This window comes from Lepeophtheirus salmonis, chromosome 12 (genome assembly GCF_016086655.4).
Source record: "Lepeophtheirus salmonis chromosome 12, UVic_Lsal_1.4, whole genome shotgun sequence".
Lineage (NCBI taxonomy): Eukaryota > Metazoa > Arthropoda > Copepoda > Siphonostomatoida > Caligidae > Lepeophtheirus > Lepeophtheirus salmonis.
The window spans coordinates 697,447-720,072 of NC_052142.2; the positions used below are offsets into that span (position 1 = coordinate 697,447).

At 31.7% G+C, this 22,626-nt stretch overlaps 2 protein-coding genes and 1 long non-coding RNA gene across 28 annotated transcripts in view; 2 read left to right on the forward strand and 1 right to left on the reverse strand.

Annotated features, from left to right (window-relative positions):
• LOC121126854 (plexin domain-containing protein 1) overlaps positions 1-22,626 on the forward strand; it is a 48,951-nt gene that overhangs the window by 16,005 nt on the left and 10,320 nt on the right. For 5 of the 24 annotated variants that reach the window (XM_071892429.1, XM_071892430.1, XM_071892435.1 and 2 more), the window contains one exon: positions 15,407-15,468. Coding sequence is in view for 5 of the 24 variants with exons in the window: in XM_071892435.1 (XP_071748536.1) it covers positions 15,407-15,422 (16 nt within the window). In the remaining 19 variants the exon portion in view is untranslated. Of the gene's footprint in view, positions 1-1,747; positions 2,322-8,119; positions 21,490-22,626 lie in introns of those variants that run through there. The other 19 variants (XM_071892432.1, XM_071892431.1, XM_040722209.2 and 16 more) reach the window with 8 other exon arrangements.
• On the forward strand, positions 105-2,321 carry LOC139906895 (uncharacterized). The gene is made up of 2 exons (XR_011783050.1): positions 105-1,477; positions 1,547-2,321. It is a non-coding gene; the product is annotated as an uncharacterized lncRNA (long non-coding RNA).
• LOC121126852 (uncharacterized) overlaps positions 10,708-22,626 on the reverse strand; it is a 178,810-nt gene continuing 166,891 nt past the window's right edge. For all 3 annotated transcript variants that reach the window (XM_040722199.2, XM_071892419.1, XM_040722198.2), the window contains 2 exons: positions 10,982-11,193; positions 10,708-10,926 (listed from right to left, as the gene is read on the reverse strand). In XM_040722199.2, coding sequence (XP_040578133.2) covers positions 10,795-10,926; positions 10,982-11,193 — 344 coding nt within the window. In that variant the 3' untranslated portion in view covers positions 10,708-10,794. The remainder of the gene's footprint in view (positions 10,927-10,981; positions 11,194-22,626) is intronic.

Sequence of the window (22,626 nt, forward strand, 5' to 3'; positions counted from 1 at the left end):
TTTGTTTTCATCCAGAATTTAGCTATAATTGGTGAGTGTTTAAAAAATACAAGGAAGGAAAATTGAACTTCAGTAGGCTATTTGATATGTAGAGTTCTATAAAATATGATTTGCGTTTATGCAAAAAAAATAAACTGAAAATCTTTAACAATTGGAGAATCATTCAGAGTAAAAGAGCTTAGCTGTCGTCATGTCGGAAGACCGGAGGTTCTGCCCTTATACATATATTATAGCATAAATATATCTTCCACATATAATTTAAGGTCTTCCTTTACTTCAACTTGAAGTCCTTTATAATTAATTATGAAATTACGGCATTTGAGTAATTAATAAGAAATAATTGTTGTTTCTTATTATAATGAATTTGAACCGTTTTTTACCGGTGTAGTTAAGCTGAGGGAAAAAAGAAGAAGGAACACAAATAAATAATTTTGAATGAACATGAGGGGGAACTTAATTTTACATTTTCTTAGTCTTTTACTCAAGTTAGTTATGAGGGTAACATTATAACGACCATAATCAACCAGAGAGTATTTAATATTATCTTCATATTTTATCCTTGCATATAAATGCTTCATGAAGTCTTGGCTTATGGAAGAAATTTCTCGGTCGCTTCAGAACACAATTGATCATTACTTGCACACTGATACAAAATACGTGGTACTTCCGATAGATTTCGAAAAAAAAACATGACATTTAATCTTATGAGTTTATAATAGAGCAACTTTTAAGGTATGGCTTCCCTATTAGTTTCGTGAAAATGGTTTCGGTAATTCTACAAGGGGCTTCATCAGATAGATTGATTTATCACGAGGGGCGAGTAGCTCAACAAAATTTTGGATCGGGAGAGGAGCTGGGCATACTGATTTAATTTTGACAATCTACTTCATCCTATCAATGAACTGTATACACGAGATGACTATGTATGACTTGAGAAATGAAAGTCTAAAAATAAGGCACATATCTAAAAAAAGTTAATTGTATGTGGACAATCTTACAATATTTCTCAAAGTGTTCTAAAATAATTAACTGAAATCTTAAAACTCTTCCATTGAGGTAAATCATAATTTCAAGAGGTAGTCGGACCTTTTAATTGCGCTTAGAAAGACATAAATGTTGTCAAGGTTTGAAAACTTCCTGAGGCCACACCTTGGTAACTTTGCTTTTCTTAGTTCGACCTCGATCTTTATGATTGAAGACTTGAGACTTTAAGAAATAATGAAAATATAATAATCAATGTCTTCTAAAAAATAATAATTGTTTATATGATTACTCCCCTTTCGCGATATGAAACACTAATAGCATTAACAATAAACGCCCTTCTAAAAGTTTTTGATAAAATGAAGTACGTTCAATTCTCTGTGGAGCTCTATAATGGACTATATAAGATTTGCAACTTTTTGGAGGGGAAGCTTTCAAAAACTTGCGTAGAGTGAAATGATGTAATAACTCGATTGGCGACTTGGATTTCTAAACAGTAAGTCTAGGTGCTACACATAATTTTTTTTTCTCTGAGCTAAAAGATTTAAGGAGAATTTCGTAAAAGTTACAGAATGCGACTTCTCTGAAGTATATCTGTCACCAACGGAACTCGTTTCAGTGATCAAACATTGCGCACCGTAGTCGTGAGACATCATTATTGGCCGGTATTTTAAGCTATGTCTTGTTCCTTCTTATTTGTAATGTACCATTTTGTGGGCTAACAGAAACACTTTTTTTCACCTTTTCTACTTTAACCCTCATATAGCTCCAGTAGTGGAAGTATTGAGTCGGAGATCTAGAAGCATGACTGAGTCCCTCCGACTGGTTGGTCTCGACACCAGCAAACATAGAAGAGGCTTTAAAGGTAGAGTTCGTCATGGCAAATTCCAGAGGATACTCTATGCGGAGAAAGTCACTGCTCAACCTATCTCGGTGGGCCTTGGAAAATTGGTAACAAGGGGTTTGACTCTTTTAGTAATGATGGATCTGTTGACAAAGAATAGGAATCAATGGCCAGTTTATCGGATTTAAGAAAGAAGGAGAGAAGGTCCTTGCAATTTCTGTTATTTTTTCTGTATCTTTTTTTACGATGATGTATTATTCTACTCGTCTCCTAAGAATGTATGATAATGGGTAATTTATAATATTTTGTATGGCTAGAGCCTTCCCTATATGAGGAGGGAGATTGTGTGGAAGAATAATATTTATTTGAGAACTACTAACAAAGGTAAAAGAAGTGGAAATATTTTTCGTAAAACCCTTTAGAAAATTCAATGTAAACTGTATCAACAAACTCTACAAATTATAAGATTTTTGATCTAATGTTTCAACTATAAAAATTATCTTGATTTAATTAATATAGCCCAATTATTTTTAGTGTTAATAAACTTTTATTTTTTGTCAACGAGGAGTTCAATAACTAATAAATAGTTGATAAAAAAGATTATATAATTTTGTTAACAGCTGTAGACAATATAAAACCCTATTCAAGTTCAAAGACAAAAAATGTAGTAAGCGTCATTTGTCATCTTTTATATAACTCTACCTGTATCGGTAGTGTAGTGATGATAAAGTAAAGTCTAATACTGATTGACTTCCTTGCCTTATTTGTTGAAAGAAATGTCATTCCTAGGCTGAAAGGTCGCATTTTAAGTGCCAAATTTTCGAGAAAGTTGCATGGAACTATTTTCCTTATGTTTGAGGTGGTTTTTTTTTTCAAATTTCTGAGCCCTCTGTATTTTTTTTTTTTTTTTTTTTTGCATCTTTTCCAGGTTCCCATGTGGCATTCAAATCCTCAATCAATTTTTTCTCATGTTGTGCGGGTAACCACTTGTCTATTATGTTACACAATAATGTATCATAGTTAATTAAAAAAATTATTAACCTTTTTCCGGGGAAGTCAATGTTTACGATATCAAAATTACCATTTAGATCTGAGTACACAAGATTTGTGTTTAGTAATCCTCTAACAAGTAGTGTTACTCCTTTGGTGAGGTGTGAAGTTTTATGTTCAGCATAGGATGTGAAGATCTGGTGAGATTTTGGAAAATTTAGCTAACTAGAGAAAACTCCCCTATCCATCTACCTAGAAACACTAACAAATTTGAGATAGTCAGTCTGTTAGATACTGAAATATCTTTTTATGGCGAAACTGACATGCGAGCGAGTTTACGTTATATTTTTAAATAGAGGTCATGGCATGCCATTTGATTCTCTTCTTTTATCTCCATCGATTTTAATTTCATTAAGGACATTATTGATTTCGTACTCTTCATTACCAGTCGCCTTTTGAATCAACAGTCTTTCTACAACCCCGCAGATTGTTTGTGGAAGTTCCAATTACATTCCAAATATTTTTCTAGGTTGATATATGTTTTGTTTTTTTTCACCGATAGACACTTTTTCTTTTTTGTGGCTAAATTTAAAATACTGCAATAATAGCATATCAGAAATCAATTTAACTTTGTATCTCTTGATCAGTATGACAACTGGCATTCTTTGTTCAAGCATAATTTTGAAACATATCTTTCCAAACATAATTTGGTTAAAAATCCAAGAATATTCGAATTAATCGGCATTTTCAGTTATTTTTGAATGTGGGAATTCTTTAAAAGATAGTCTCTTTCAAGTTGAGCAAGTCAAGCTATGTTCAGCTGTTTAATTTAGCATTATATCACCTATTCAATTTCAAAACTCCCTTCAATATCAACTAATTTTAAAATGACATTGTTTTTTTTTTAAAAAGTTATTATTAGGTATCCTACTTCAATTTTGATGCCATTTCACCGAATAATTTCCTTTTTTCGGAGTTAAAGAATATTTTTAGTCTTTTTATAATGCTCAATTTCAGTGAGAAGCATATTATATTTTTATAATCTCGGCTTTTGCAGGTTAGAGATTTTTTATCCCACATAGGGTTAACTTGAATAATTTCTCTCTTACGATAATTGCTTTTAATTTTGCTTGAATAGGAAATTCAATTGGTCTCCCTTCCACTCATATGATTAGCATTCGGACTATTTTCACTACAATGTCATATGCTCTTCCTCTTTTTTCTCCTTGTTGGTCATATCTTTTCCGACTGGTGGGTTATAAGTTTGGAGTGCAGACATATTTACTTTGATAAAGGGAAATCGCTTCCTTACCTTATACTAAGATCTTACTTTTTTTCAAGAACTTTTGAGTCACATAATTTGTGATTATTTTTATGTTTGGGGGTTCTTTTCTATTCCGTCGAATTACAATCTTGGAAAAGGCTACAACAAAGATTAATTATGTTTTGTCATAAGGGATTTTAATCGATTTTCAATGAGTATTCTTTCTTAAGATATAAATTATGTGGGAGATTACTTACAACAAGATGTGTATAAGGTGTGTATGAGATTACCTTGGTTCATATGTTTTCTGAAAGAGTTTAGTGAATAATGCGAGAAGAATCTCGTTAGTACTGTGCTTTACTGTATATTATAATACTACCAGAATAATCTGTAAATTAATCTATCATGGACATGGAACATAATATTTATATGGTTTTAGTCCAGCGCTAGACGCTTATTACCTTCTTGGTCATTCCAGAACAAATTCATGATTTAATACGTGCACTTGATGACATGACACTCATTCTAGCTATTACTCATCACGTGAAATATACACATGATGATAATCAAAGATGGAAATCCTGGAAAAAATAAAGTTAATGCAAATAGCGTTTAAAAAAATATTTGGTAACATTATTCAAGTGGCATATCAACTGTTAATGTTTAACTTCGAATAAGAATAAGTTATAATTCTGTTTACTTTTTATATTAGCTATTAATATTAGATCCACATAATATTCAAATATTAATATTGAAGTGCGTGTTTTGTATAAAAAAATTCATGGTGATTTGGATGGATTTTTACCACGAAGGGATCTCGTCTCTTTGTGCCTCACTTGGTGAGATCCTTTGAACGTGAAGTCGAACTGAGGATCAGAAGTCGTATGGATTGGATATCCTCCAAATTAGAAAAATATGAACTTCGAATAAGGGGTATGATTGATACAGATCCATATATCCGAACGCTTTGTGGTTAATATCCATCTTACTTCATACTTTACAAGCAATTCACCATTAATATTTGAATATTAAGTAGATATATAACTTATATAATATTAATAACTATTATAAAAGTCAGCAGTTATATGACGTATTCTTATTCGACTACAAACATTAACACTTGACATTCCACTCGAACAATATTATATTTGCCCTCACCCTATTTTTTCCAGGACTTTCATCTTTAATTATAACTCACCGTTAAACTGACTCCTTTACATTAGTAATAATTCATATTAAATCAATATAACAATACAATTGAAAACTTTCATTTATACGTTACTGAAATTAATTAAATAATTTCACACAATTATTTATACACATTCACTCATACAAAAATGCTAATAAACAATAGGTAATAATAATGATCCCGATTAGATCATCCTTCATGGTTTTACAGATACTCCCTCGTTATGAAATATACGACTCTGTATTTTTTTTCCTTTACGGTCCATCAGGGTTCAGTCTCTCTCCTGTACACCCTTCATAGTTTGTATCTTACAGAGTAATGTTACAAAAGAATCCTAAAATTATTATAATTACTTACGTCTCAATACCTACTATGCCTTAAATCCAGTAACAATTTTCTTCTGTCCGAGCAAATCTTTATATCATTCTCAGCTTCTCCACTGAAACTGGCTTGTGATGTTCCATTAATGATTCTAACTTCTTTTCGAGGCTTTATTTACAATTTATAGCATAGATCTATTTTTATGTAGACCAAAATCCACAATGATATCTTCCACCTCATCCAGAGTAATTGTTTACACAACTGTCATCTTGATCTTGCTCGACACAGGCCATTTTACTAACACCTACTCCACAATTCTGATATTGCAATTATTCTGTTATGTTATCATTTTCCAATACCAAGTACTTCTTGACCCGAAACACTTGAACACGACTCTTTGATCTTTCGTGCCTTCTGTACATCAACCAATACTTTTACATGGCGAATTTGAGACACTTACACGGCGTTTGACATATTCAACTTATGTAACATAGTCCTTTAGTGACATTATGATGATATCATAATGGAAATTCCCCAACAGATGTATCAACATCAGTGATTTATAAAAAATGTCATGCCAGTTAAAGAAATCTGGTAATTTTGACCATTGAAGAATGTTTGGAACAAGAACTTTTTAGAGTCATGCCGTTTTATTATATCAGCTGCAAGCATTCGTAAGAGGATAGGGAATAAACACAAATTCCACTCCGTATATAGCAGGGAAAAATAAGGTAGAACGACTACGGTGTTCATCCTTAGTTCTACTCCTAGTCCAACAAAGACTTACACATATTATTCCTAAGCACCATACACTAGTACTTTATACTTTGGTGTTGTGTCTCCAATATTTAAATAATAAAGATAACAGCTTCAGAATTTCAAAACCATGTTCAGGCGGCCAACATAAAAAGTGGCTATCGCTTTCTAGGACATATTTAATACACTTCTGTCATAAACACCTTCATTTGTATTTTCGATCTGTTCTTTTGCTTCTTCATTTTCAACTTCTAGCTAGCTCACTTCAGGGCTTGATTTTGTTCGAATTTCTTGCCTTTTTTGTGGGGCCTGTTGCTAACTCGTCAAGCCTGTCACACTAAATAATCTCATCGACTTCTTTGCTACTTCGAGCGTCGTTTTTCACTTTTTATTTTTCTTCTTGTAAACAGATACTTTATTACATCAGGCATATGTGGTGCATCAACAAAATTGAGCTATAAGGATTTTTGACAACAGGTTTAATTTTTACTTCCTGACATTTTTTTAAATTAAATGATACCTAGATATGACTGTTATGAATATTTTTCAATTGATATACCCATGATTGTATATGATGCCTCGATGTAGAGTAATTCACATATAAAACAACATGGTAGAATAAACTTATATTTTGATTTTCAATTCTATAATTATTGTTTATATTTGAAAATCCTATTATGTATTATTCAAGGGCAGTGTTGAATAATTTAATACGATATTTATTATAAATATTGATGCATAGATTTTTACTTCATTATTTTTCCATAAGATGTTGAGTTTTTATTTTTTCTACATTGAACAGTCGTTTCTCTTTTTGTTTCGTTTTTGTGCGATTACAAAGTTTTTCATCATAATATTGAAACATTTATTGGATATTATGGACAAAAAATAGAAAAAATAATTGGCTTTATTTACAAGGTGTTGAGGACATTGAGAACTTAATAATATTTTGAATACATAATGTCTCATTCAGAAGCTTAATACAAGTTTAATATTCCATCCAATTTAATCTTTTTTTGGAAGGGAAACAATTTATATCTTATTTTTGTTTCACTGTCATCATCTCTCAAAATCTTTTGCGTCCTTAACTCTATTTCATCACTTTTCCATTTACACCTTACCCCAGCCATTGATATTATACTAGTTCTTTGTTTAATTGCCACTTCAGCATTTTTATCCTAAAGAGGGTATAACATTTTGTGTTACCATAAATCATTTTAGTTCTCCATTTTTTCATTTAATTTCTGTTTCAAAATCTTCACGTTTAAAATGAAGAGAGGAAAAAACTTTTTAGAGCTATTAACGTATTTTATATATAAAACAATACTTATTGTATATAAACACACGTCAGATATTATTAAAATAAATTTGTAGTATTTTTTACCAATTATCTAATAAATTTGAAAAGCAGATTTCCATTTTTTAAGAATTTTTATTTTTTGATGCTAAAAGGATATAATTTATTAATTAAAAAACTGTTGTGGAATTTAACTCCAGCTCGTTTTGACAGATTTGCAGACAATTTTAGAGATGTATTTTTTCTTTAATTAAGTCAGTCTTTGCTGATTTTTAAAAGATTTAAAAATCCTAACAATAGATCAATAGAAAACTTGGAATGATTATCTACAAAATTACCAGATATTTTTTCCCTTTCCTTTGCATTACAATGTATGATGAAAGTTCTATAATTATTTAATTCAATCGACAACTGTGGGTGTGTGATTCCTTTCAATAATATTTTTGTTTGTCATCTATTTTTTTAACTGTTTTTCAGAGGTAACAAGAAGAATTTTATTATTAGAACAATGAGTGGAGTCGGATTGGAAATGCCTCCACACAGTATTTAAAGAGAGATTTGGTTTGAAGATTGATGGTGAAAAGACTCAAGTCATGACAAATATGGAAGAGCCAAGCAACTATTCGAGAATTCTTGTGTGGTAAATTAAACCACAATATTAGGAAAATCAGCTCTATGGAAAACAACACTCTAAAAAATGTTAAAAAAATAGACCATAAAATAGAATCAATGCTTTCATTAATTAGAAAACATTAGGTCCAAACACTTGACAGAATCATATATTTGTAGTTTCAAGCATAACCCATATTATGAAATGTCTCCCTTATAACGTAGAATGTGCCAAAATATTGAAATTATTACTTAAATGTAGCAAAAAGGTTGTTTGGGCATGATAGATTGGATGCTTCATGGGAAACTACTTCTGTTCTCCTGGTATAAGAGATAATTTCATGTTGACTTTCTTTTGAAAAATTCTATATATGTAGCCTATAAAGAAACTTCGTTTACACTACTAATAAACCGCCATGGGAAAACTAAGTACCAAAAGCGAAGATCAAGAAGATATATTAGCAAATAATGAGAGAGAGTGGGCCACTTCAAGGAAAAACAGATGTCAAAATTCACTTATCTAGGAACATACACAGAAATTGGGGTCTTGATAATATAAATATTGTTTTAAACTGCAATGAAACTACTCCCCTGCAATGACGATGCTGAAGTGGTCCTTTCAGCTCTCCTTCAAACAAACCAAAAGAGTAAAACCCATGAATGTGGTTTAAAATGTTCCTAATCTTTCCTTCAAAAGTAGATTGCGTTTGCTAGATCCAAATAGGAATGAATTCTGCATTTTTTTGAGGGCTCCAATGAAAAAGGAAAAGACGAAATTTTAATATAAAACCATATATATAGCAAGATATACGAAATACAGAATAGCCTCGGATCTTTACTTCACGTCAAGAATATTTCACGATTAGCCGAGCCTCAGCAATCACTATAATGTGACGCATACATTAGAACACGACTTCAAGGAAGTTGAAAGTCTGAAGAAAGCGGCAGGAGTCCTGGTGGAGGGTATTCTGTAAAATATTGGGAGAGCACCAAAACAACTTTATAGCTTATTTTCTGAAAGCCAAAATGTACCTTTGAGGATTAAATCCAAGGCAATAGAAAGTTGCAGATAATGGTGGCGAAGCGGGCATCCTGGTTTTCTATATCTCTATAAAAGTGGGCCACGGTGCAATATGGGAATTGGGATGGGAAATGGTATGGAAAGTTAATAAGAAAAGGTTGAAGTGATAATGAACATGAGAGCTTCCAAAAAATGTTAGGGAGGTGAGAGGGTTAATGTGAAACTGTCAATCATGTCATGAAATTCTTCCAAGACTTAGTGACCAGGATGCAGCCCTTACGTAAAACCTCTGAAGTCTACTATTAGATGGTATTGTATCCGGAGCAGGCGCTCGATGATGTTAAGAAGAGACTAAATAGTAAGGTAAGCCAGTTTTGAAGATATATGACTCTTCCTAGGAAATTAAGGTCTCAGTGGACGCTTCTTTTTATGGATTTGGTCAATGCTAATAGAAATGCAAGGTTATACTATAACGCGTGTACGACTTATATTTGACTTCCACTACAGTTTTTAATATTGACGTCATAGTGTATGAGTGGTTGTGTATTTTCTCAAAATCTGTCTTTCTTATCTAGCAGTTGGTACGATACATCAAATTGAAAATTCTAGCAATAAAGACGTCAGACTATGATTATTTGCGTTTTTTGTCCACATCTACCTCTCCTGCCAGCCATCAGTAAATACATGAAATTGAAAATTCTTGTAAGCCCGATTACATGATGGTCTAATCTTGTATTTTTTATAAACCTGAGGATTTGGAGGAGTCCTTATGCAAAAACACAAAGATAGATAGGCGTCAGTCGTGCAAGCTTCAAAAGGCTTTCAGAAACCAAGCAAATATATGCTCAAACTAAGAAAGAAGCTCTAATGTCAACTTTAACGTGTGACAGATTTTCTGTCTTCATTCTCGGAAAGGATATTTAGCTATAAAATGATCCATAAACCATTGATTCTGTTATTGTCGACGACGTATTTAGATTAACTTTCAGTCAGGATCCACAGAATGAGGATGAAACTTATTCGTTATTCTTTTACGCGTATCTTTGTTCCTTCCAAAAACGGATACCCTTTCGCTATTAATGTCCTGACACAGGTTTTTACCTACGCCGAGCGTTGTGAGGGCGTGCTTATACAAATGAAGTTATAATAATGACAATGAAGTCACCCTTATTTTTCTTCAATATCAAAAATTCAAATCTTTATTTTTACACAATTATGACATTTTTCACTTCTTTTTTTAATTACCGATAACATTTATGACTTACAAGGTATAACTATTGAAGATTATGCAAGTTGTCCTATTTAAATTATTATTATTATTATTGTCAGTGCACTACTATTAAGTATTTTTTAGAGGTATATATATCTCACTTCAATTATAATTGATTGTTATTACAGAAGAAAATCGCCGAAACTACCAATATGTAAATAATGCTCTATTTTATAAGGATATTTATTTGTCTATTTACAAAAAATATATTATAAACTTAAATTTATCCGCATTATACATTTTAAAAATTATTTAAAAAAACCTAAAATAATCAAATACTTCTTTCAACCCTTCATTTACATTAAACGTTATTTTACTTTTACTTTCATGCCTTAAGTCATTAACATAATAATCAACGTAGCATTGTGGTGGAAGCCATTCAACCTAAATATAATTTTTTTTAATCTCAATTATTAAATATTCTATAATAAATACTGACTGGAATTTTAACTGTTGTAATATCCATCATTGGCCAGGGTAATCTTTTTTTAAAACCTGACTGTATCCTAAAGTGATCAGGTTTATCAGAGTACATATTCATTTCCTCTATAATGTCCAATGTAGTTCCTTTATTTCCTTTAATATCTTTACAAGCCGCACAATATCCTCCTATTACTACAATTCGTCTAAAATATTCACCGTTTTTCTTGCCTATATTAAAATTAAAGGATTATTATACAAAAATGATTTATATTGTAAATGTAGATTAATCCTTAATTTTGTTTAGAATATTACTCAAAATCTGAACTTATAATGGGTGGAACCAATTGAGTTCAAAAATTGAAACTTAAACTTTCAAAGTGTGTTTGAGTGTAACATTTTGATATTAAATAATTTATTATCATCCATTCAATAGGCACCATCCGTAAAAATAAAAATGAGTGTTTTTAGAGATTTTTTTTTTTTTTTAATTTCAAAAATTGAAATTTTTGCTTCGTAGCATAATTTGATTGCATGACCTTTTTAAGAAAAAAATTTAATTCCCTGATTTGGGGGGAGGGGATTACAGTTCTAAAATCTCCCACTCTGCAGACGCCCCTGGTGTGGTTTTGTATTTCAAAAAATCGCTATCGTGATTGATGGTGTTAGGTTGCAATTTTCTTTATTTGTTGTATCTCTTGTTTTTCTTTTCTCTATCTGCTTCTGACAATAAATTTTGAAAGATGTAATATTTTTTCAAATATAGTTACACTTGCGAGTAGTGGTAATCTCTCTTCCAATATTTTAATATTTACTTGGATTTCCAAATTCCTCCTGTAAATTTGGTTTTCAATGTGTTGGTCTACTCTGAACTTCTTTTAAACTTTGATTCCATTATAACAAAAGCAGTATTTCAAAACCAAGAAAAATCTATGTAACTCAATCTATTTTCAACCTCAACTATCGGCGATTAACGAATATATTATCTATTTATTACCCCTTTTAAAGCCTACTATCTAATATATTAAAATAATGGAATGAAACTTATTATCATCTTTTAGGGTACCTCTAATAGAGGGCATAAGCGTTGTTTCTCATATTAACTAATAAACAAGGCGACAGTGAGTAGCGCCCTATTGTTAAAAATAATACAACTCCATGAATAATAATTATGATTATCAAGCCAAGGACTACTAGCTACTAACTAGAGAGGGGCATAAGACGAAATTGAGTCACCTGTTGAGAAAAGTTCTTTAATTGCATTATCATGTCATTATTATTTGAGGTGTTTCGAAAGTGAAATTATTAACTTATAATTAAAGTAAAAGTATTCCTTAACTTAAAATGGCTCTTACAAAGATGGGTTTTTCTGTTGGATAAACTATAAAGTTAATTACAAGAATGCACTCTTTTGAAGAAATACGAAACGGCTCAAGTTCTTCTCGCTAGTATGCCTTGATTTAATATTGTATTTAAATTTATTAAAACAAATCCATCTATTTGTCTCCATGCCTCAGTTTTCCAAGTTTTTTCAGAAATAATTTCTAGATGAGTACGGACTGTCTCCTCATCTTCATTTAGATGCTAATGCAAAAGAAGTTTAATCCTCTGAATCTGTTTCTTTAGTGACCAAGGACTGACTCACCCAAATAACCAAGAACTATCATCCTTTGTGATCAGGATCTTTCGAGATAATGCGAATATAGCCAATTCATGAATTACTCGTTCTCAATTAGTTGATGAAAGGTTACAACGTATCTTCTCAGGAAAGTAAAGATCCTTTTTATGTAGGAATAATTAATTTATAGCTCTTAAATAAAGACAACAATAACAGTCAACATCCAGAAATAATTTATTTTCATAGAATTTATAGAAAAATAAATACTATGTTTATCGTAAATTACTCTAGGGAAAGAGCGTTAAGGTAAAAATAAACTATTCAATCAAAAGACAAGGAAGACTACGTTCCTAACATCGACCTATAATATATTGTTATTGTTGTGACGTTGTCTCCCCATTTCTTCTCTTTTCACAAGGGGGGAGACAGCCTGTTCAAATTGGCTGCTTGTCTGGAGGAACATGTAACAGCTTGTAATTTTAAGCTAATCAGAATTGAGAAATACAAAATCCTACCTTCCTTGCCTTAAGTGTCCACTCTTTGCCTAGAGTCCTTTATTTTATAGGAGCCCTCTGATCTCTTGTGCAATGGAAATAAATTAATATGTTTTAATATTGTGCTGTAAATTTTCTACCATTTTTGAACTAGATACTCAGAACTCATAATTATCAATTTTAATTTTCTTTTTTATGTTAATACATGGTTATATCCAGATGACTTTTCAAATCTATTTTTCTATTGCAAATCCATTTACATATATTTAATTGGTGTTTAACCTATAATTGTTTTTGTTGTTGAGTTAGAAGTAGAAATTCAATTATTAATTTTAGAATCTATTGGTTTAGGCTAATTTCAAGTTAATTGATGTATAATTTATCTGATCTGATCTCTTGTTTGAATATTACAATATTAGAGAAAATGGGTAAAAAATAGCGATTTTACACTATGCATACAGTTTCATAATTTAGGAAAATAAAGTGTATTAGGAAAGTGATGATGAGGATTCCAATAGTTCTTGAAATATTTGATTAGAAATATGTATCAACATTTTGGATTATTAACAAAGTTTTGGATCGAGAACATAAGTAGAAGAAGGTCTCCCTTGGTATAGGTAGTTTGAAAATATTGATCAATTGTGGTCATTTTAATTTTTTCTTGGACTTGAAATACCTTTGTTGATGTTCTCAGTCTATATCTCCCCCACCAACACATCCAAGTATTGGTAAGGAGTAATAATGATACTGCTGTAATCACTAATTATGTTACCATTCTATAAAAAAGTATGAGTTTATATATTTAAATTCTCAAGAAAATGTATAGACCTTAAGCTTGCCAATTTCCTGTGTTGATCAAATGATGTTTTTCCTAAACTGGATTTTTACTTCGTTGTGACCAAGGAAGAGGGGATGGGACTCCATCTCGTTTTAGATGCAGATATATTTTTCCTCCCAAGTAAGTGAGAGTTTGCCTTGCAACTCAGAAATCTTCTGGCTTGAAGTATTGCTCACATAAAACAGAGTATGGTGATGACCTCCAGAGGGAACCATTAACGTCTTCTCATCTCAGAACAATTTGTCATTTAAAATACGTACTTTCGTTTGAAGGGAAACAAAATGATCCTCCCCTCGAGCAACCAGGGATAATACAAGATGATAGCATATTTATATATTATAATAATTACGAACTTACAAGTTACAAATATCACATCGTTGAAATTCGTTAATATTAATAAAAATTAAAATAAGTATGACTAATTTGTAATAACTATAAATTTTATAATAACTCAAGCATACAGCGACGGCACACAACAGTTGACGCTTACGCGACGCTAGCGCCCTCAAGTAATTAATAATCATATTCGCCAAAGCGAGAGTGAGTGAGACCACCTTTCGGATAATAAATAATTTTTAGTTTGCTCGTGCCCTATTCGACAACCTTCCCAAGGACTAAGGGTACTAAAAGAATTAAAGTATAAGTACAATAATAATTTTCTATGTATATATTGAATAAATCTCTCTGGGATGTCAATCCTGTCCGAGTTCATTTGACTTAATTCGGATGAAAATCAAGTACCGCATACCAGGTGGTGCAATGCTCCGTGTACAACGTTAAATAGAAAACAAATGAGATTCACGACGGAGCATTTTAGTTACGCTAGTCGAATATAATAGGATGACTCTTTTTAGTACGCAGGTACCTCCAAAAATAGACAAACTTCCAAAGGCTAGGCTACAAAAAAAATCTAATAATCATAACCCTAACCTATGCTATTAAAAAAAATCAAATTTTAGACTTAAAGGTGAAGAAAAAGACTAAAATATAATTCATTTATTAGTAAAAATTCAATTTTTTCCCTAATAAAATAGTTTATTGTATATTTACACTTTTATAGAGATTAAATACCTGCATCAGTCTTTTGACTTTAAAAACCGAATAAGGTAAAACAAGGCAGAATAATTCAAATCATATTTTTATTTAATTATTCACCGTCTGTAGTGTTGGATCGGCCTAGGACTGATTTCCTAATCAGTTTCCCCTCTTTTAGGTATATTTTTATTTTTTATAGTCCGATCTTTTCTATCATTTATCGGTTCTAAGGCCTGATACATCGGTCTTTCAGTCCTATAGTCGTAGCTATCCTTTCTCTTTGAAAGAGGTTATTAATTATGATGAAACTTCAGGGACTCAAATGACGTAGTTAGTATTAACTCAACGTAATTTCAACAGTTGAAATTTCTATAGAGACTGATAAGAACCGATCCTTGTACTGACAAATTTAATTAGGACCGGAATGATAGTACCGCAATCTTTTTAATTTATTTTTAGAATGATCCCATACTAATTACCTGGCAAGACTAGTAAGTGTTCGTAAGAGAGAGAGGAAGAAGGTAAGAAATATTATTAACTCCTTTTTTTCTTCATTTAATTGTTTGCATAGCCGGTGTCAATGGACAACGAAATTATTGTTGATTGATGAATTATACAAATATTACTAATTGTTACTAATTAAATGCAAGTTTATTGCTTTAATATATGAATTATGATTTACTTTTTTAAATTACTTATTCATTACTTCGCCATCAAAATATGGCTATACATACATCTACTATCAAAATATAAAATAAAAAAAAACAATCCACAATCACATTAAAAACAATAAAATGAAACCAAATATCTATAGACTATAATTATATGATGATACTATCCCACAAAATCACACTTTTTTGTACACAAGAACAACATATGCTCAATTTAATTAAATTTGATCACCTGATTCCAAATATGGCCTTATTTTTTCTCACAAAGCCTCGTGGTCTTCAGAAACAGGCCATTTTTTTATTACTTTTTGCTATTTTTAAGCCCTTTATGTTGAAAATTAGGATAAATTATGTTAATATACTTTAAAGCCGAACGTTAAATAATTCTAACATCTTTTTTAAAATGTCTGTGTCATACTTAAAACTCGAGTTATGTTTGTTTAAAGGGGAGAATAGGTGTTTTTTATTAAGAGGCTCATAGCTTCAAAACGAAGAGAATGAAAAAGTGTAAAAGTATCTTATTGGATAGCTGAAAGCATGAACTTTATTTTTTTTTTAAAACGTTCTAAATCGTTGTAACTTTGAGATAAGGCACGACAATATTTCAAGGATAAAACTAGTTTTTGAATTGATCTCATAATATAAGTCCATAGATATTGGTATGCCCCAGCTAGAACAGAAACAAAGAGAGAGAAAAAGAAAAATGATTTGCTCGGAAGACTTCCCTGAATATTTGTTTGTTGGAATTTCTCACTCAGTACAGGTATGCAACAAGTCATCTTGTGTCCACAGAGCTTGAAATAATTTATTGATACAGTTTGAGACATGAGGCTTAATGTTATAACAGATTCTATAATATATCTTTTCTTTTTCTCTCTTTTTTCTTTTTTTCCCTCTTCTATCTAGGGCATACGAATATTTTTGGACTTTAATTATGAGATCAATTCAAAAATGAGGTTTATTCCCTAAAAAAAGAATAAGGCTATATTTAGAATCTATTAAATTAAAGATATACTGTTTTTGTTCCATTATTGCTGTTGGACAGTGTTATTGAAATAAAGTGTGAATAATATGAAATATAAAAATAAGAAAAATTTAGATACAACATTTTGTCATAAGAACTTCGTTCTCATTACAGAAGAAAACAAAGAAGTGGTGATGAGATGATCCAGTTTTTTTACTTATTATATGACTGACTGATAACTACGTGGAGTTTAAATTCCCAATTTAATTAGATGTAAGTGCAACTAGTGTTGAATTGAATTGAGAGATGAGCTCGAGTGAAGTCTCGAAAGCACAGTCCAATATAATACGACTCCAAGTCTAGTCGCGAGTGTTTGGCTACGTGAGATAGTGAGTTTCAAGCCTTGGGTCTTATAAAATCTTTCAGACAAATTCTGAACGAGTTACGAGTCTTTCATATTGAGTCCTAGTCGAATCTGATTTTTTTCCGAGTCCAAATCGAGTCCTTGGAGTTCGAAGTCTCAATTTAATAATAATTAACTACAGCCCATGTTCGAGTTTCCAATTCTGATTAGTGAATTATAATTATAATTAATTGATGACCAAATAAACTAAATAATATTTTCTTAACTTCACTTTTATGTATTAAATGTAACTAAAGAAAACAGCACGCACTTTTGATAGGTTGCGTGAGCCATTCAAGTCCTATACTAAAAGATGTATAGGCATATTCCGAAGTTAGAACTCCCTTAATATGATGGAGATTTGACTAAGTTTTATGTTTGGAATGACACGTTCTTTTCTATTATAGGTCACCAAGAATTAAAACCAATACGCATGTTGACTTACGTGAGATCTTGTTTAAAGGGCATAGCCTTCGAGAAGATATCAGCGTTTTCAATCTCTGACGAAAGTTATGAAGAAGCTATGAAAATATTAGTAGATTAGTATGGAAAAAGACTCGCTGTAGTTTCAAAATTGGTTAATAAAATACTAGCCTTGCTATCTGTTAAGAACCAGCAAATGACCTTTTTCAATTTCCTGATGATATATTAAACTTAAAACGAGCCTTAAAGGGCAATGGTGTTGATTTAGAATATTCTAACGCCTGTCAGATTGTAATGCCTATCTTAGAAAACAAAGTTTCATGACTGCTTCGTGATGGTTGGGAAAAGCATAAAAAGGAGGATTTCAATATTTCTGAATTTTCGTGGCACATTTTAAATGCTGCTAAGGGGGCTGAATCCCGTAACTTCACTCGTACGGATAAGACAATTACAGGATCATGCAATTTCTCTAATGAGGTCGTGAAGATGAAAGATATATGCCAAAATGTTAATGATTCAATGCAAGCAATATATCAATACCCAATTTTCTTAAATAAAAATGTTTCGAATCGAGAAGTTCAGGAAAGATCATTTGGAGTCTGGTTTAATTGTCTGAGGAGAGGTCATAATGCACAAAACTGCTAATAAAAAGGTACTTGTATCCTTTGTAATGAAAGCTATAATTCCCTCCTTCATAAAGATAATTCAGCATCTAACAAAAGTGAAATGGACGTGGAACACACAGGTACTACAAGATCAACTTTATAGATGACAACACGTACTGAGGTTGTCTTTAAATGAAGGAACGCACCTACCTTGTTTTATTGAATTCTGGGTCTCAAATTAGCTTGACAACTACTCGACTCGTCAGATCACTAGGGTTAAATGGATTGAAGATATCTATGTCAATTATTGGAGTAGCTAATATGGAGAGTGAAATTAAAAATATTATCTGCATGAAATATTTTTAAAGGTATTGGATGAATCGCTAATGGGTATGATGGCTTATGAAGTTAATAAGATATCTGACAATGGACTCGTGGTAACTACAATTGTCATTGAATATCCTCATCTTAAAAATATAAACCGTGCCGACCATATAGATCAACTTGGCTAGATCGACATTCTCATTGGGGCGGATATAATGTCACGACTTGTTACTTCTGCATCTGTGAAGATTGAAGAATTAAAATGAACCCTATGATAGACATACTAGATTTACATGGATAATAATGTGGTGACATACAATGCGATCGAAAAAAAAGTAGTAAATTTATTTCCGATGTCTTAGGATTTTGTAAATGTTGTGATATTTCAAAATTCTGGAAGTTAGAAGGAAAAAGGTATACCTCAAAAATTCCATTATCGAGTGAAGAATAATGTATTTAAAGTATATTTGATCTAATGTTACATTAAAAAGTTAAATTCTTTGGAATTTAAATTTAGGAAGAATCCTAGCAATAAAGATGTGTAAGTAATGGAGAATGCGTTAAGGGATTGATATGTAGATGAAGAACTTTTATTAGCAGATACGTCCAAAGATAATTACATTTGTTATGATGGAGTATTGAAAGAAAGCTCAACGTCTACGTGGTTGTTAATTTTATTTGATGGGTGATTACTGTCAGAGACAAAGAACTCTCTAAACTCTTTCTTAATGGTAGGATATAAACTTCAATACGATTGTATAGATCTTTTATACGGTTGGGTTTTTATAAGATTGCTCTTGTTGCTAAAATTTCAAAAATGTACAATAGACTTTGTGCTCCTGTGGATCAGAGGAATCTTTGCAATTTTTTAGAGAGATGGATTAAATGGTGATCTCAAAGAAAACACATAAACGCCAAGTCTTTTGGAATATCTTGTACTCCGCATTATTCTATTGCAGCAGTTCTGTGGAATGCCAAAAAATGTCCGAAAAATTTCCTCGCTCTCCGCATGCACTATTGAGGACATGTATGTCGACAACCTTCTTAAAATAGCAAATAATGAATGAATGGCTGAGGAACTTGTTGATGACTTAATTAAATTAATTTGACTTTGCGGTTTTCCATTAAGGAAATGACAAACCAATTGTACAAAGACGTTGTCTTATTGGGATTAGTCTTTTTTTAAATATGTTCATAAATCTTTAGCTATGAAGGAAACAAGAGCTCTCGAATATGTTTGGGATCCCAAGAAAGAAGAGGTTCAATTGGATCTCAAAATTAATGAAGAAAATACTGTGTCAACTAAACGATATCTGTTGGTGGAGTCATCCAAATATTTTCACCCTCAAGGTCGTTACTCACCCGTTCTATTTATAACAAACATTCTTCTGCAGAGAGTTTGGATAATAAAAGAGGATTGGTATTCACTGTTGCTCGAGAAAATTGTAAAGGAATTGAATGCAGGGAGAAATCAACTACATTTACTAAATGAATTATCATTTCCTAGGTGTGTTGTTGATAGTGTAGAGGTTTGATTCCTCAGTTGAATTTTGTGTATTTTTTTGATATGCCTATCAGAAGGGATAAGCTGTTGTCCGGTATTTACGTATTGTAAGAGGAGATGGGTCAGTATTAGTAAATTTCTGAACTAATGGAACAAGGGTGAAACCTTTTAAGGTTATTTATATTCCACGAATTAGAAGCTGCTATGGCTTCAAAATTGGTTCTTCATTTTGGGTCTATCACTCGCTTAGAAGTAAACTCTGTATGCTCTTAGACAGAATCGATAATATTTTTGCATTGGGTTAAATCCGACCCTTTTTCATGGAATACCTACATTGCCAATAGAAATTAAAATATTGCGGAGAAAATTAATCCAAAGTTTTCAAAACATGTTTGTGGATATGAAAGTAAAGCTAGTCGAGGTGTACTGGTCATAGAATTTGTCATATTAAACATAATAAAATGATGAGATATACTGCTTGGATTAAACGTGTTATTTTTTAGTTAAAAGGAAAAAGGAACATTTTTAATAAAGTATTGTCTTTGGAGGAATAAGAACTATCTTCTAAATATTAGATACCTCGTGAACAGATCTGTTATATGGGATATAATTAAAAAACTCTATTTTGATAAAGAGTAGGATATCAAATGGAAGCTTGGTAGTTTAAGCCCTGATTGAGATATGGACGACTTAATCATCAAGGTTGGTGGAAGATTGGGGAATGTTGTGTTTTTATCAAAGTAGAAAAATATCTTATAGTTATACCAAAAGAATCATTGCTTGCGTCTAGGATGATTGCTTATGAATATATTCGATTATTACATCCCGGGCCGCAGTGTGTCTTGTCCATGATTAGAAGAAAGTGGTAGATTATTAATGGACGCCAGTTAGCACGATATCAATTTTGTAAATGCATAGCATGCCAAAGAACATTGGTGAAACCGAGGGTTAAGAAAATGGGATAAATTTCAAATGATCAAGATAAGATTGGCCCTCCTTTTCATATTACATCAGGCGATGATGAAGGTTCCATTATGATCCGAGCTCACAAGAAGAATACAAATTAATTTAAGTCATATATTTGCCTTTTTGGAGATATGGCTACCCAGGCTATTCATTTGGAGTTGGTTAACAGTCTTTCAACTACCCACTTCTTCTTGGTATAGAGGCGATATACATGTAGACAAGGGATTCCACATACTATATGGTCAGATTATGGAAAAAACTTTTTTGGATCATCTAGATCTATTTATAAGTTTCTGTCAAAAAATAGAGACCAGATATTTGTGACAGAACCAATGGTTTTCGGTGGCAGTTTATACTTCCAAGAGCACCAAATCAAGGAGAAACTTGTGTAACTCTGATTAAATTCACAAAGATTCTTTTGAATTGTCATTTTGGATTTGCAAGTATGAATTATGGGGAAATGGCGACTATACTAGTACAGATTGAGTCTGTTATGAACAGTAGAGATATGTATTTCGTCCTCGATGATAATGACTCGGTTAAACGTGATGAATCTACCAGATATCTTCTTGAGATGTTGTATGCACCTCAAAGGATATGGAGAAAGTTGGGTGATGTTCTTTAGAGAGTAAAGGGTAGATAGAAGAGGGAACATTGATTAGATCAGCAAAGGAGATCTAAATGGAAAATTAAATCAAGAAATCGGTCTGTTGGAGACATTGTACTTATTGCAGATAGCACGTATTTTTCAATTGTGAAAAGAGATTAGCCCAGCCACAAATTTGGAAGAGAGCATTGGGTTCTTACATATATAAAATAGGCCATTTTACAAGTATTGTAAGTGTTATTTAGTCCTTTTATTGATATATAAGTTCCTACGACCAAAAATTATTCATCCAACATTATGAAACCACTTATAAAGCTTCATAATCATCGAAGGTGCATCTGGTATTTATCAAGAGTAGTAAATTAAATGTTTTCATTGTATTATGTATAATTTGATATATGTGTATACAACAATGAACTTCATCCATAGCGATCCAGTTTGCCTCTACTTTAAATTCATCTCACTCCTTGGATATCTATAGTCAAATCTTTGAATAAATGCTCTATTATTGTTGACAGTGAAAGCGTAAAAATATGCTCTTGTGTTGTTTCTCTGTTTGGACGTCTTATACTACGTGGTGAGGAACATTGTACATTAACAGACACATAAGACTCGAGGAGTTTTGATTAGATCTTCAGCTTCTCTCAAGGACCACCTAGGGTGGATCTTTAGCCTTTAAAAAGTAAGAATCCTTGAACGTATTTTTCTTATTGGATATTCTTCCTCTTTGTTCCGCTCACTCTCTCGGCCGGGTTTTTTTTTCTGTGAGAGTATACTCTTAGACTTCTTTTGTCTTTTTATTGTTGAAAAATTTAATATTTTTCGAATGAATATGTAAATCTCTTGTATTGCTATTTGATCAACTAAGAATGATTAGAAATTGGGGTTTTCTTTCAAATTCTCATGATAATTTATATTTTTTAATCTAAATATAAACTTTTAATAACAAAAAATAACAATAAAAAGTTTATCTTGAAGGGCATCAGTGTGCATTTTGGGATGGTGTGTCTCGAGTTATTGATTCAATTTGCACCCACGGGGAGGAAATGACATCTCCAAACAACATTCTACTTTCAAAAAACGTAAGCAATGGTTGACTAAAAGCATTAGCTTGCACCAAAATTACGAGTGATTTATTTTCAATACCTTTCCCAGATGTCAAAGCAAACCAACAAACTTCGACTGAAGTTCCGATCTTACATAATTTGCATG